Below are 12,925 nucleotides of genomic sequence, written 5' to 3'. Positions count from 1 at the left end.
AGGAAAGACTCAGAGGCAGCGTTCAGTTGATCAGCATAGTTGGGTTCTCTAGCCAGGATCTCCAGCCAGGTTCTGTGTCCATGTTCTCTTGCTAGGTTCTCCAGCCACGTTCTCCAGCCAGGTTCTGTATTCTAATCCTATCAATCACTATTCCAAAGGTTAGGGCGTTACTTATCTCCATTCCAGGGAGTAAAGATTATGTACTTAAGCATGATTGTTCATAGTTAAAGTGATTAATTACCCGCCTGGCTCTTAGTTAAGAGGTTTTATTCCCTCCCTAACTTCAGGGGAAAATCCCTACCTGGGGAAACAACCTTTCTCGGAGAGGTGACCTTGGTTAAAACACAGTGCCAAGAAGGTGAGCAAATATATTAAGAACAATATGCCATATATGCCAGGTCCCTTGAAACAGCAAGGATGGACCGGCTTCCGGCAAAGATATATGCACATTAAAATGTTAACAGTGGTTGCTTTATGCTGATGAGATTATAGGGAACTTTAAAAAAAGACTTTATTCTGGAAAATTTTAAACATATGTACCAGTATACTGTGTAATATAGTGAACCATCATGTACTCATAACCAGGCTGGTTTCATCACTACCTCACCTCCCCACGCCCCTGCCTGTATTATTTTGAAGGGAATCCCAGACATTTCTGTAAATATTTTCAGTATGTAACCTTTTTTTACATCACAACAATTGCAATATCACATTGGTAGTAATGCTGTTGTCATATTAATGCCATCAAATATTCAGTGTTCAGATTTTAATGATCTCATGATTGCCATAAATGACTACTTTTTTGCATTTTTTATTGAAATCCAGTTGCTTGAATTAGGATCCAAATAAGTTTCTTACATAATGATTAGTTGATAGGTCTTTAAGCCTCTCTTAAGCAATAGGTTCCTTCTCCATTTTTCCCTCATATAATTTCTTTTTTTAAGAAATTAGATCAATTGTCATACAGAATTTAACATATGGATATTGCTGAGTTCCTTTTTATTGCTGAGTGGTATTCCATTACATATGTAAACCAGGATTCATTGATCCATTCACCTAACATTTGGGTCATTTTTTGTTTTTTAATATTTTTATTGATTTCAGAGAGGAAGCAAGAGGGAGAGAGAGATAGAAACATCAATGATGAAAATCACCAATTGGGTACCCCACCCTGGGGATCGAGCCTGCAACCAGGATATGTGCCCTGACTGGGAATCAAATGGTGACCTGGTTCATAGGTCGATGGCAACCACTGAGCAATGCCAGCTGGGTTTGGGTCAGTTGTGGGTTTTTTTGGCAATTACAAGTATGATTGCTATGAGCATTCATGAATAAGTTTGGTAAGGGTAAATACAAATGGAATGGCTGGCTTCTCTGATAGATAATGTTTAACTTTTTAAAAGACTGCCAAACTGTTTTCCAAAGTATTTTAATATTTTACATTTCCATCCCCAATGTGGAACTCCAGTTGCTCCATATCCCTGCCGACTCTTGGTATGGTCAGTTGATAAAACTGTAACCATTCTATTAGGAATATCATGGTTATCTGCTTGTGCCTTTTATTGTACATCTTCCTAATGACTAGTAATGTTTAATATCTTTTTATTTGCTTACTAGGGGCCCAGTGCATGAATCCGTGTACCTTGAAAGGAACTGTGGGACTGTGGGCTGTGAGGCTGCTGTAGGCACAGGGGCGGGTCTCAGCCCATCCTCCGAGCCCCGCCCAGCCACTCCCACTGCAGCTCAGGTCCCCTGTCTGCCAGCAGCATTCTCCCGCCACCACTGCTCCCACATGCTGACAGCGCGCATAGCGTTGGAGCCCAGCGCCAGTCAGCTGGTGCAAGTGGTGGCGGGTGGCGGCTGCTCCAATCGCCCCTCAGGGGCAGTGGGAGGTAGAGAAGCCCCTTCCTCCAGCTCCCTACACTTTTAACTTCGTTATTGTTTTTAATTTCTTACTTCTCTCTTTACCTTCCCACATCCAATCAGTTGTCACATCTGCCAAGTATCTTGCTACATTTCTCTTTCCATCTTTGTTTTCCACTTCCCTCAACTGCACCCAGATGAAGGCTCTCTCTTTGTTTAATATATTTTTATTGATTTCAGAGAGGAAGGGAGAGGGAGAGAGAGAAACATCAATTATGAGAGAGAATTTTATTGACTGAACCCAGGACCCTTCAGTCCTCAGGCCGAGGCTCTATCCACTGAACCAAACCAGCTAGGGCTGAAGGCTTTCTAATCCCTAACCTGGACTTTGTGCATGCCTTCTGACTAATTGCTCTTCCTGTCTCCTCCTCCATTCATGCTCTATGTAGAGTGTTAGACTCTGTATTCTAATATTCAAGGTCATCTAGTAATTCCAACGCTGTCCTCTTTACTGCAGCAAAAGAACAGCTACAGAGAGTGACCTCAAGTGTCACATGTGTCTCTCCCACACCCATTCTGTATTCTGAGGGCAATGTTCTCTGATTGTGAGCAGTGTTCTGTAGAGGACTCCACCCCCACCCCCGCCTTCTAAATGGAGAGGTTTGCGGATCATTATCAAGAGTAAATACTTCCAAGTCCTAATAAACCTGGTCAATTTACTAATCTGAATGATTCAGAAAATCAGGATCAAGAATTGGAAGTTACACAGCAACTACCAGCACCACTAAAACTCAACAAAAGATAGCCAAGCCAAGTCAATACTGGAACTGGGATGAAAGGAGAGAAGAAATGGACAGGGAGGACTTACCGCTTGTGCAGGAAATGGCTGGTCCATCACACAAGGAGAGAGGACAGCTGCAGCGAAGCACACTTTAATTTTTGTTGTGCGTAAAAGCATTACAGCCTCTAGTCCAGAATCATGATAATATTTATAGACTTGGACTTTGGTTTTTTTCACGTATCACATTCCTGAGGAATCATTTATAAAACCTGCTTTTTCTCTCGGCTGTCAACTTTCAGAAAAACTGAACTTCAAAAAAGAATCTTTCAATTTTTCCCAAACAGAATCTTACACAATTCAAACCTTATGAAAATAAACACCCTGGCCTAGGGTTTACACTGAGGGATGACTTATGGAGATTGTGTGCTCTGAGAACATTTTGTCAGAGCGGGAACATGCAGCTGATGCCCCGAGCCTTTTCAGATGTTAGTATGTATATATTTGTCCTATTTTATGCCCTATGTAATGAATACTAATTCAACAGTGCTCCAAGGTGATCACCTTGGTACAAAATGCTATGGCCATTTTCCAGGACTGTTCCGTTGCCTAAGTACACTTAACCTTTCAGTAAGTTCCAAACAGTTCAGACCATAAGATCCCGAGCTCTTGTGTTTTCACAGTGCCATTTGCTTCCTTCTCTTTTTAAGGTGCTGGCTTCGTGGTTATGACGTGGCTTTCTTCTCTGTCTGCCTTAAAGTGGAAGTGCTTCCTTTCTTATCACTGTTGGAAGCTGTATTGTGTGGGACACCTCCCAGGCTGTAGAAGAGCAGGTCAGGTCCCCATCCTAGTACCTGGACCCTGAGTGTCCACCATGGTGAGCCACTAGGCAGGGGGTCTCCCAATGCAGATGACACGCAAGCTGTGCCCAGAGCCATGACTCCTTCCATCCTCATTAGTTCTTTCCATATTAGAAATAGCCATGTAGCTATATTGCGTAGTAGTTACCGAGTTACTTTCCCATCTGCTTTTTATAGGTGAGGAAAGGAAGTCTTGGAGATATTAAATAAATGGACTAAGTTCACTAAACCAGAACACGGACTCTCAGATTTCAGAACTCTTTCTACCAGATGAGCAAAATGATGTCCGAGAAAACTGCAGTAATTCTGTTTTTTGAGAAATATTTTGTTCTACTAAGTGAAATTTTGAATATTCTGAAGATAACAGAACCTGCTGCCTCTAAGAAGCTATGTTCAAAAACTGACTCAAAAACATTGCTAAAAGTTTAAAATGAATAAGAGAGGAATCTCCTTGAGGCGATACTCAGGTCTTAACTTAATCTTGCATCCCTAACTGGTCTTGCTTGTTGTCTGTTGAGGAGAGAAGTGCAAGGCAGGAAAGAGGGAGAAAGAAGGGGAGGCAAGGGAGTGCACTGACAGGCCTCCCTAATATTCCCTTTTTTCTGTTTTTTCTTTGTTTTCAGGCTTTCATTCTACTTTTGTGACTTAATGAATATCTTATGTATAAATATTTTCTGTAATTGGGGTACTTTTCATAGGACAAAACATGACACGAGGCTTGTAGAATAAGCCTTGTATTGCAGGACTAAAAGCCTAATGCTATTTTGTTAACTTTAGCGTTAACAATATAAGCATAGCATGAAGTTGATGTTAGTATAGGTATTGATTTTGATATTGCCAAAAATACTGATCATCAAACAATACTTGTCTTAGTTAATTAGATCAATAGCTTGCACAATCAGAATTACAATTTTGTCCAAAAATATTTCAGATGCAAATGCAAAAGTCTATATTGCAATACCTAACACACTCCGGAGGCACCTGAACTATTATTGATTTAAATAATTTAAATAATGATGTATCTTGACACTGTCATCCCTCCAAAACACCCTTTTTCAAGGAGTAAGTAACATTTGACTGGCAAGATTTGACCTAAATATATCAGAGTATTGGTAGTCATTGGGAGCTACCTCTTCTATTTCTCACTTAAGAGTGACAAAGTAGAAGAAGCATTTTGTTTACTTCCTTTTAATTATGACTAATGAAAGAACACAGCATGTCTAGAAGAGGAAAACACATACTTAACGCTCTCATTTGCTACTGGATTAGGAGTGAACTTTTTTGATAATGGCCTGCAAAGCTTTATATAGTTTTGCTGGCAATACGAAATGGCAGAAGCAGGAACTACAGGAATTATTACAACCCTTTTATCTGCTCCATAATCAGATGAAGAGCCATTTATTTTGAATTTTGGATAATTGTCAATGACCTTAATTTTTATACTTGAGCTTTGGTGAATGGCCACACCACCCAACCTACAGAACTCATTAATACCTTTGAAATGAACTATTTTTGCCTTTTGTGGAAATGTGCCTCTACCAGGGCATTTCACGCTCTTTATGGTTCTTAGGTACAATCCAGTTGCATTGAAAGACTTTATCTTTGAAACTAATTTCCCTTCCATTCTGACTTCTGGTTTCTTAGTAAAGTAATATTCTAATTAGCTGACTTTAAAAAAAATCCTTATTTTAGAGTTAGCTTTCATGCCTTTTTCATGGGGGAGGGGGGAGAGAAAAGTAGCACAAGAGCTAATGTGGTACGGTGGGAAGAATACAGGCTTTGGGATCCATCAGAAAATCAAGATGTCGTTCACAAAGAATCACCTGTGCCACTAATTGTTGATGTGACCTTCAGCACATAATCTAAGTTTTCTGAGGAATAGTACAATGGTGATGATATAGCTATTCTGCCAGCTTCACAGGGTTAAGTGAGGATGGTGCCTATGAAAATCTTTGAAAACTGTCTAAAAAAAATATTTGTGATTTCCAGATTCTAGTGCCTTTTTAAAAAATTGATTTTTAGAAGAGGGGAAGAGGAAGGGAAAGGGAGGGAGGAAGAGAAACATTGATGTGTGAGAGAAACATTGACCAGTTGCCTCCCGTATAGGCCTATCTGGGGATCGAACCCTCAATCTAGTTATGTGCCTGATGGGGAATCAAAGCCACAACTTTTTTTGGTGTACAGGATGACACTCCAACCAGCTGAGCCACCTGGCCTGGGCTCTATTGCCGTTTTTAAAGTTTATTTATTTTTTAACCGTTACTGTTGAGAATATTACGGATATTACCCCTTTTCCTCCCCATTGTCCCCCTCCATCTGGTTCCTGCCCCATCCTAGGTCTTTACCACCCTGTTGTCTGTGTCCATGGGTAATATGCATATAAGTTATTTGGCTAATCTCTTCCCACCCTCCTACTCCCTTTCCTTCTGAGATTTGTCGGTCTATTCTGTTTCCATGCCTCTGGTTCTATCTTATTCATCAGTTTATTTTGTTCATTAGATTCCTTGTTCATTTAGTTTGATTTTTAGATTCAGTTATTGATAGATACGTATTTATTGCCATTTTATTGTTCATACTTTTTATCTTTTTTTTTCTTCTTCTTTTTAAAGAAGACCCTTTAACATTTCATATAATACTGGTGTGGTGGTAATGAATTGCTGTAGCTTTTTCTTATCTGTGAAACTCTTTATCTGACCTTCAATTCTAAATGATAGCTTTGCTGGGTAGAGTATTCTTGGTTGTAGGTTCTTGCTTTTTATCACTTTGAGTATTTCTTGCCACTCCCTTCTGGCCTGCAATGTTTCTGTTGAGAAATCAGCTGACAGTCTTATGGTTGCTCCCTGGTAACTAACTACTTTTCTCTTGCTGGTTTTAAGATTCTCTCTTTGTCTTTAACCTTTGGCATATAATTATGATGTGTTTTGGTGTGGTCCTCTTTGGGTTCCTCTTGTTTGAGACTCAGTGCTGCCTGGACTTGTATGTCTATTTTTTTCACCAGGTAGGGGAAGTTTTCTATCATTTTTTAAAATAGGTTTTCAACTTCTTGCTCCCTCTCTTTTCCTTCTGGCACCTCCATGATGCTAATGTTGGTACACTTGAAGTTGTCCCAGAGGCTCCTTACACTGTCTTCATATTTTTGGATTCTTTTTTTCTTTTTGCTGTTCTGATTGGGTATTTTTTTGCTTCCTCATATTCCAAATCGTGCATTTGATGCTGAGTCCTTTGCTCTACTGTTGATTCCCTGTAAATTATTCTTCATTTTAGTTAGTGTATCCTTCATTTCTGACTGTTCCTTTTTCATGTTGTTGATGTTCTCACTAGGTTCCTTGCGCATCCTTATAAATATTGTTTTGAACTCTATACCTGGTGGTTTGCTTGCTTACAATTCATTTAGTTCTTTTTCTGGAGATTTCTATGTTTTCGTTTGCAACATACTTCTTTGGCTGCATTTTGACTGCTTTCCTATGTTTGTTTTTATGTATTAGGTAGAGCTGCTATGTTTCCTGAAATTGGTAGATTGGCCTTGTGTAGTAGGTGTTTTGTAGGGTTCAGTCTCCCCAGTCACCTGTGCTGGGCACTCTAGATGGGTCCCTGTATGGTCTGTGTGCCTCTATTGCCTTTTTCTAAAGACACCTTTTTTTAAAGATAAAACTCACATATCTGATTATAGATAACAATCCTGTATTATAAATTTCAAAGTTGCTAAGAAACTAGATGAAATGATAATTATGCAATATCCAAGAGCATTAGCTAACACTACAGTGATAATCATATTGCGATATTTAAATTATCAAGTCAACACCTTAAACTTACACAATGTTATGTCAATTATATCTCAATAATACATTTTTAAAAATTCATGTGCCTACGTTTTACCAATTTAAAGTGTATAATTCAATGGCTTTTAAAATAGTCATAAATATATACGACCACCCTGGCTGGTTTGGCTCAGTGCATAGAGCGTGGGCCTGTGGACTAAAGGGTCCCGGGTTCAATTCCGGCCAAGGGCACATGCCCAGGTTGGGGGCTCGATCCCCAGTGTGGGGCATGCAGGAGGCAGCGAATCAATGATTCTCTCTCATCACTGATGTTTCAGTCTCTCCCTCCCTTTCCCTTTCTCTCTGGAATCAATAAAATATATTTTTAAAAATAAAAATAAATAAATATATACAACCATCAGCAGTCAATTTAGATTATTATCTAAAGCAAAACTTCCACATCCTTTAGTTATCACCTTCCTGGAGCCCTCCATTACCTTTTTAATTTTTACTTTGTCTTTATTTACAGAGACTGTAGTGTAATTTTTAAAAATTAAGTTAAAATAAGATTACTTGCAGATGACATTAAAATACTGTTTCCTAGGAAGAGTGTCTCTTAGGGCTTTTTAGTTAATGCTCCATGTGTATTGGTAGGATAAGGGGTAGCAAGCTAAGTGTTAGTAAATGATATTACAAAGAAGATTACAATCCCCAGTCCAGCTCTATTTTAAGAACCAGAAAACACAAGTACTCACTGTCATTAGTGAAGTCCTGGTGCCATTGCGCAGCTTGTTGCAGTGGGATAGATCTGTGGGTAGGCTGGGGAGGAACGCTGGGCTGATGTTTGGGCCAAGAAGTTGGGTGAGAACTTTTCCCTTTACTCAGAAGCAGGAGGTTCCAAACCCAAGAAAATCCATATTATCAGGAAGCTGATTTTACTTTTCCTTAACCTTTTAAACATGAGCTTGATTTCATTCAGCAGAGCAATGAAGTGAGGAAGGGAGGGAAGGAGGTGGGGGACAGAGTTACACCTGGAGCCCCTCTCCTTTCCACAAACATTAAGTGGAGCTGGTGAAGCCTGGTGACAATCTGCGTGTGCTGTCAACTGAGGAAAAGGAACTCAACCTTGGCCTCCCCTTTGTTCCAGGTCGCCAGATCCCACCCTTGGACCCCCAAGAGAATGGGAACACTGGAGCAATCAAACTTGTGAAGCATACCGCACCAGCCGGTCGGCGGTGCTGCTGACCGGGCCCACGGCCCCCTGTACTTGAAGAAGCCAGAGCCGCCTCCCTGTGCACTGCTGATGGACCCCATTCTCGGTGGCCTGGCACCTCACGGAGAGAGAAGTGAGCACGTTGGCTTGGCATCCTGGCAGGGCTGCAGGGAATGGGACGGGAAATGTCCCTGGAAAAGTATTTGCAAAAACTCTGGAAAAAATACACCACCTTTCATGCATGAAATACACATGGGAGAAAATGGATTTTAGATAATAAGTATAGTTGAGTTTTTGTTAAAAACCTTAAAATATTCTCAATTTGTACAAACATTATACTGGCTTATTACGTGTGTGAGATTCTAAAAGTGATGTTTCACTCTGATTTCCTGTGTTCCCTAGCCAAATCCCAGTACCGTCTTCAGTGCCATTACCTTTGTGAACTAGCCAGCCTTCACCGAAAGGCTAACTTAATTTTATTTAATTTACCTTTTAGTGGAGTATAATTGGATGATCACTGAAGCTGTAAATTTGAGCTGTTATAGAAGTGGGAAAGATGTATTAGAAACTGTTGCCTGCATCTCTGACTTTAACTTGATGAACTTCTTTCTAAGTTTTAGTCATCTGTAAACAAACAAATCAACTCTGACTAAAATATTGCGTGTAATTTTGGGATTAGGAAGTGTGGTTTGGAAGAGTCACTTAAGGACTTACTGTATAAGCAGTGACAGGTGTAGGATGTAAATATGACTCCAGAGGTCACTTGGCATGCATCACCTCCATGGCCATAAATTCCTACACTTACAGAGGTTTAACACTACAGAGCGTTATCTTACTAATAAAATATGTCATGGCATCATCTCTAGGGGGGGAAATTAACTGAAGGATAATAAAGGGCAAACTTTTAATAATAGCAATCATTAAAAGGTTACAAGAAAGCCAGCCTAGGGAAGTACCAGCACCTTAAGATTCTAGATCCCAATTGCAAAATTGGAGAAAACATTTTAGAAGATGCCAAGCTTGGGGAAGTAGGTGTTAGGGCTTAATAGGGGTCCAACTCCAGAATGCCAATTAACAGAGTGTAGGCTTTGATTAAAAAAACAAACAAACACTTTCCCTTTCAAGTTCCTGTCTGCTCAATTAATTAAAGATTCCTGAATCCAAAGGTAATAAAGGGAGAAAAGTCATGAAGAGGAAGAAAAGCTATTTCCATTCCAAATTCGAATTCTGTTACCATTCTAATTTTCATAAAAACCTAGGCTCCAACAGCAGTTGGTTTCCTATTAGGACTTATCCTGGGTGGTGATTGTTAAAGAATATTCAGATCAGGGCCTTCTGTGGGAGCTAGAAACTGTACAGTAGTCTCAGAAATAGTTAATTGTGCAGCGTGGTCCATGAACACACAGGGCCAGCAAACATGTATTGAAAACCTACAATGTAAAAGCCAGGAGAGAGGTCATGAGCTGATTAAAGACTTCGAACTTTGAGTAACTCAGTGTGAGCTGCCACGTCACAGTCCTGTCACTTCGGTGTCCCCCTCGCTCTGATGCATAGAGACACCAGTACTGCCATAGACAAAAAGGAAAAGTCCTTGAGAGACCAGGGCCAAGTTTACACTTCATGTGGATGGTAATCAAGACAATAGGTGGAAATCAGAGATTAAGGTGTGTGTGTTGTTGTTTTAACGCAAGGATACGTCTGTTTGATGTTCTTCACCCAGCTTGGAAGAGTAATTTGACAGTCTTAGAAAGTGAAGGCTGTAAACACTTATTTTTGGTTCAAAAGTGCCTCCTAGCTCTCCCAGACAGGTACCTCAAAAAACGTTAGCCAGCGGCACTTGGGTGACTTCACAGGGCCTTTGCAGAGGCTTCTAGGGTTTTTCTCTACATGGTCAGCATTACTGGTTAACATGATTCTGCTTGCAGGCCAAGCAATTACTATGTTCTTTCCAAAGTTAAAAAAAAAATTGGAATGAAAATTGAAATGCTCTCTTTCCAGGTTGCATGCAGGCTTATTTTAGAAGTGTCCTCGACAACCTGGGTTTATCTCTAGACAGCCTCTCGGGTTGCCTAGCTAAGGTGGTACGCGTCCCACCTGAGTTACACAGCTTTGGTCTGGGTCTTTAGTGGTTGCATTTTGCATAAAATGGTTGGTCTTATCCTCATGTAGTGAGCTGCCTACAAACGAGGCCACAGTTTTATTTCAGAAGCACATGAGGGTGTGAAACCCCTCTTTTACCTTTCTGTACTGCCTTAAATATTCCAGCCAGTCTGATGACTAGATATAATCACTACTTGGAGTAATTGGTGAAGGAGGTAGTGGCATTGGGGCACAGCCTTTGCATAAATGTGGAGTCGTGTCTAAAGGTAGATACTCGAGCCTTGTCCAGGCTTTCTTACCTTCTTTCTGCCTTGAGATTACTTCCTGGCTGTTCTTATAATGGAACTGTAGCCAAGAAATATTATGTAAAGTCCTGGAAATTGCTATTGCTCCAAAATGACAAGTAGTTTCATGTGATGTAACAATATTCTTCACATAATTTTCCAAAATTTGCTTCTTTTCCTCTCTTTCCCCCCCCTTTCGTGTGTGGTATAATGTGTATTTGTGTAAATATGATTTCATGTTTGTTATGCCAACATATAACCCATTCCTCTGGCTGAGTTTGGCTCACGACTGTGTTATATCATGTAGGCCTGGGTCCTCCCTGGGATTGTCTCCCAATGGAAAGGCCTCAGATGGCAGTGGAGTCGTGCAAGCATTTGATGTAGGTGCACAATTGACTTGCCATTTCATGGTTGAAAATGGTACACTGGGGGCTGAACATGACGTTACCTTGTAAATAATAGAAGGCTGGAGACTTAGAGCTAACCCTTAGCCAATAAAATGCTGTGCCCCAACGAGAACTGAATTCCTTTTCTGGGGAAGGTTTAGATAACTGAAATGCTTTCTCTAAGATTGTGGCATGTGACGGCTGCATTGAGCTCCTTACCGGGGACTCCACTTCCATTGCTCTGCAATGTTCATGGGGAGTTGAGTAATGAGCTAGCTTATACACGAAAGGGCTCTGAGCTATATTCAGACCTGTTAGGTGTCTAGTTTATTCTTTGTACCATAATTGTTGAAACCAGACCCAGTGATCCTATGTCAGTGCTCTGTTGTGTAAACACTCCTTTTTCTCATGTTTTTGTAAAGAGCTTCTGTCTGGGCTGGACCCAGTTCTCACGTATAGAAGATGCCGCTGTAGACATTTAGGACCTTTCCACCTTGTATTCATCCCATAGTAAAACATTGCCTTCAACATTGCCCAATTGTATCTGTTATTTTGGGTTTAACAACACTGATTAATACTAATAAATATTTTACATTTTATCATGTGTGTCTTTTTCTTATTATCATGTTCAGTAGAATAACTTTTAAAAATGACAGTCACCTCAGCATAAAGAATGGTGATTCCCCAGAGAAACTTGTGCATCTGTACACATGAAGACACAGTTGAAGATGTTCTCTGGCACTGTGCAATAGCAAAATGTCTTCCCTAAGGAAATCGCTAATAAAATGTGGCACAGCCACAGGATAAAAACGACAGGGTAATGTAAATGGGTGCAAAAGCTATCATGCAAAAACATGTGTCTCAAAACAGAATGTGAGCCCTGGCTGGGTAGCTCAGTTGGTTAGAGCATCATCACCATACTCCAAGTTGTGGGTTCAATCCCTGGTCAGGGCACATACAGGAATCAACCAGTGAATGCATAAGTGGAACAACAAATTGATCTCTCTCTTTTTCTCTCTCTCTTCCTTCTCTAAAATCAACCTGTGGAGTGCAAGGTCACTATACTGCATATCCCTAAGGGAGCCACTCATAGTGGTCTGTGATTGGCGCCCTTGGGAGCTGTGCAGTGCACAGCCCGAGCAGCAGGGCTGTGGTGTGGCTGAGTGCATAAAGCAAGTGGAAGAAGTACAAAAGCATATAAACTTACACAAAACGTGTGATGTATGATGTTCATAAATGTGTATAAAAATAAAGGAAGAATTTATTTCCTTTATTTATCATCAGCTTCATGATAGTGCTTACCTCTGGGGAGGAAGGGAAGTGAACAGGATCAGCGAGGAGAACACAGGGCATTTAACTATCGGTAATTTTATTTATTTCATGATATAAAAATCTGAAGCCGTAGGACAAAATGATAGCATTTGGTAATTTCAAAGCATGGGATTCATTAGTCTATATATATTGCTGTATTCAATTTTTTCAGAGTAGAGACAAATAATGAAGGATTAGGCTAGAAAGATTTCATAAGTGTAATGGCCAACTTAATGTACTCAGTACATTTTTACAAGGTTAACTTATTCCCATTTCTTCATCCCATTTCTTCTTATACCCACACCTGCCCGCCAACACACACATCCTTTCTCATAAGCACTTGTGGCTCTTAGGCTTGCTTTCTATGCAGAG

General features: G+C 40.3%; 1 protein-coding gene across 1 annotated transcript in view; it reads left to right on the top strand.

The window, feature by feature from the left end:
• RAB31 (RAB31, member RAS oncogene family) overlaps window positions 1-11,841 on the top strand; it is a 114,933-nt gene extending 103,092 nt beyond the window's left edge. Inside the window, exon 7 of the mRNA XM_006763270.2 lies at window positions 8,407-11,841. Within this exon, the coding sequence (XP_006763333.1) occupies window positions 8,407-8,504 (98 nt within the window). The 3' untranslated portion in view covers window positions 8,505-11,841. The remainder of the gene's footprint in view (window positions 1-8,406) is intronic.
• The last annotated feature ends 1,084 nt before the right edge of the window (window positions 11,842-12,925 follow it).

Source organism: Myotis davidii, unplaced genomic scaffold (assembly GCF_000327345.1).
Source record: "Myotis davidii unplaced genomic scaffold, ASM32734v1 scaffold78, whole genome shotgun sequence".
NCBI classification, from domain to species: domain Eukaryota; kingdom Metazoa; phylum Chordata; class Mammalia; order Chiroptera; family Vespertilionidae; genus Myotis; species Myotis davidii.
The sequence above is the reverse complement of the archived record's forward strand: the minus strand, read 5'-3'. Positions and strand labels throughout refer to the sequence as shown.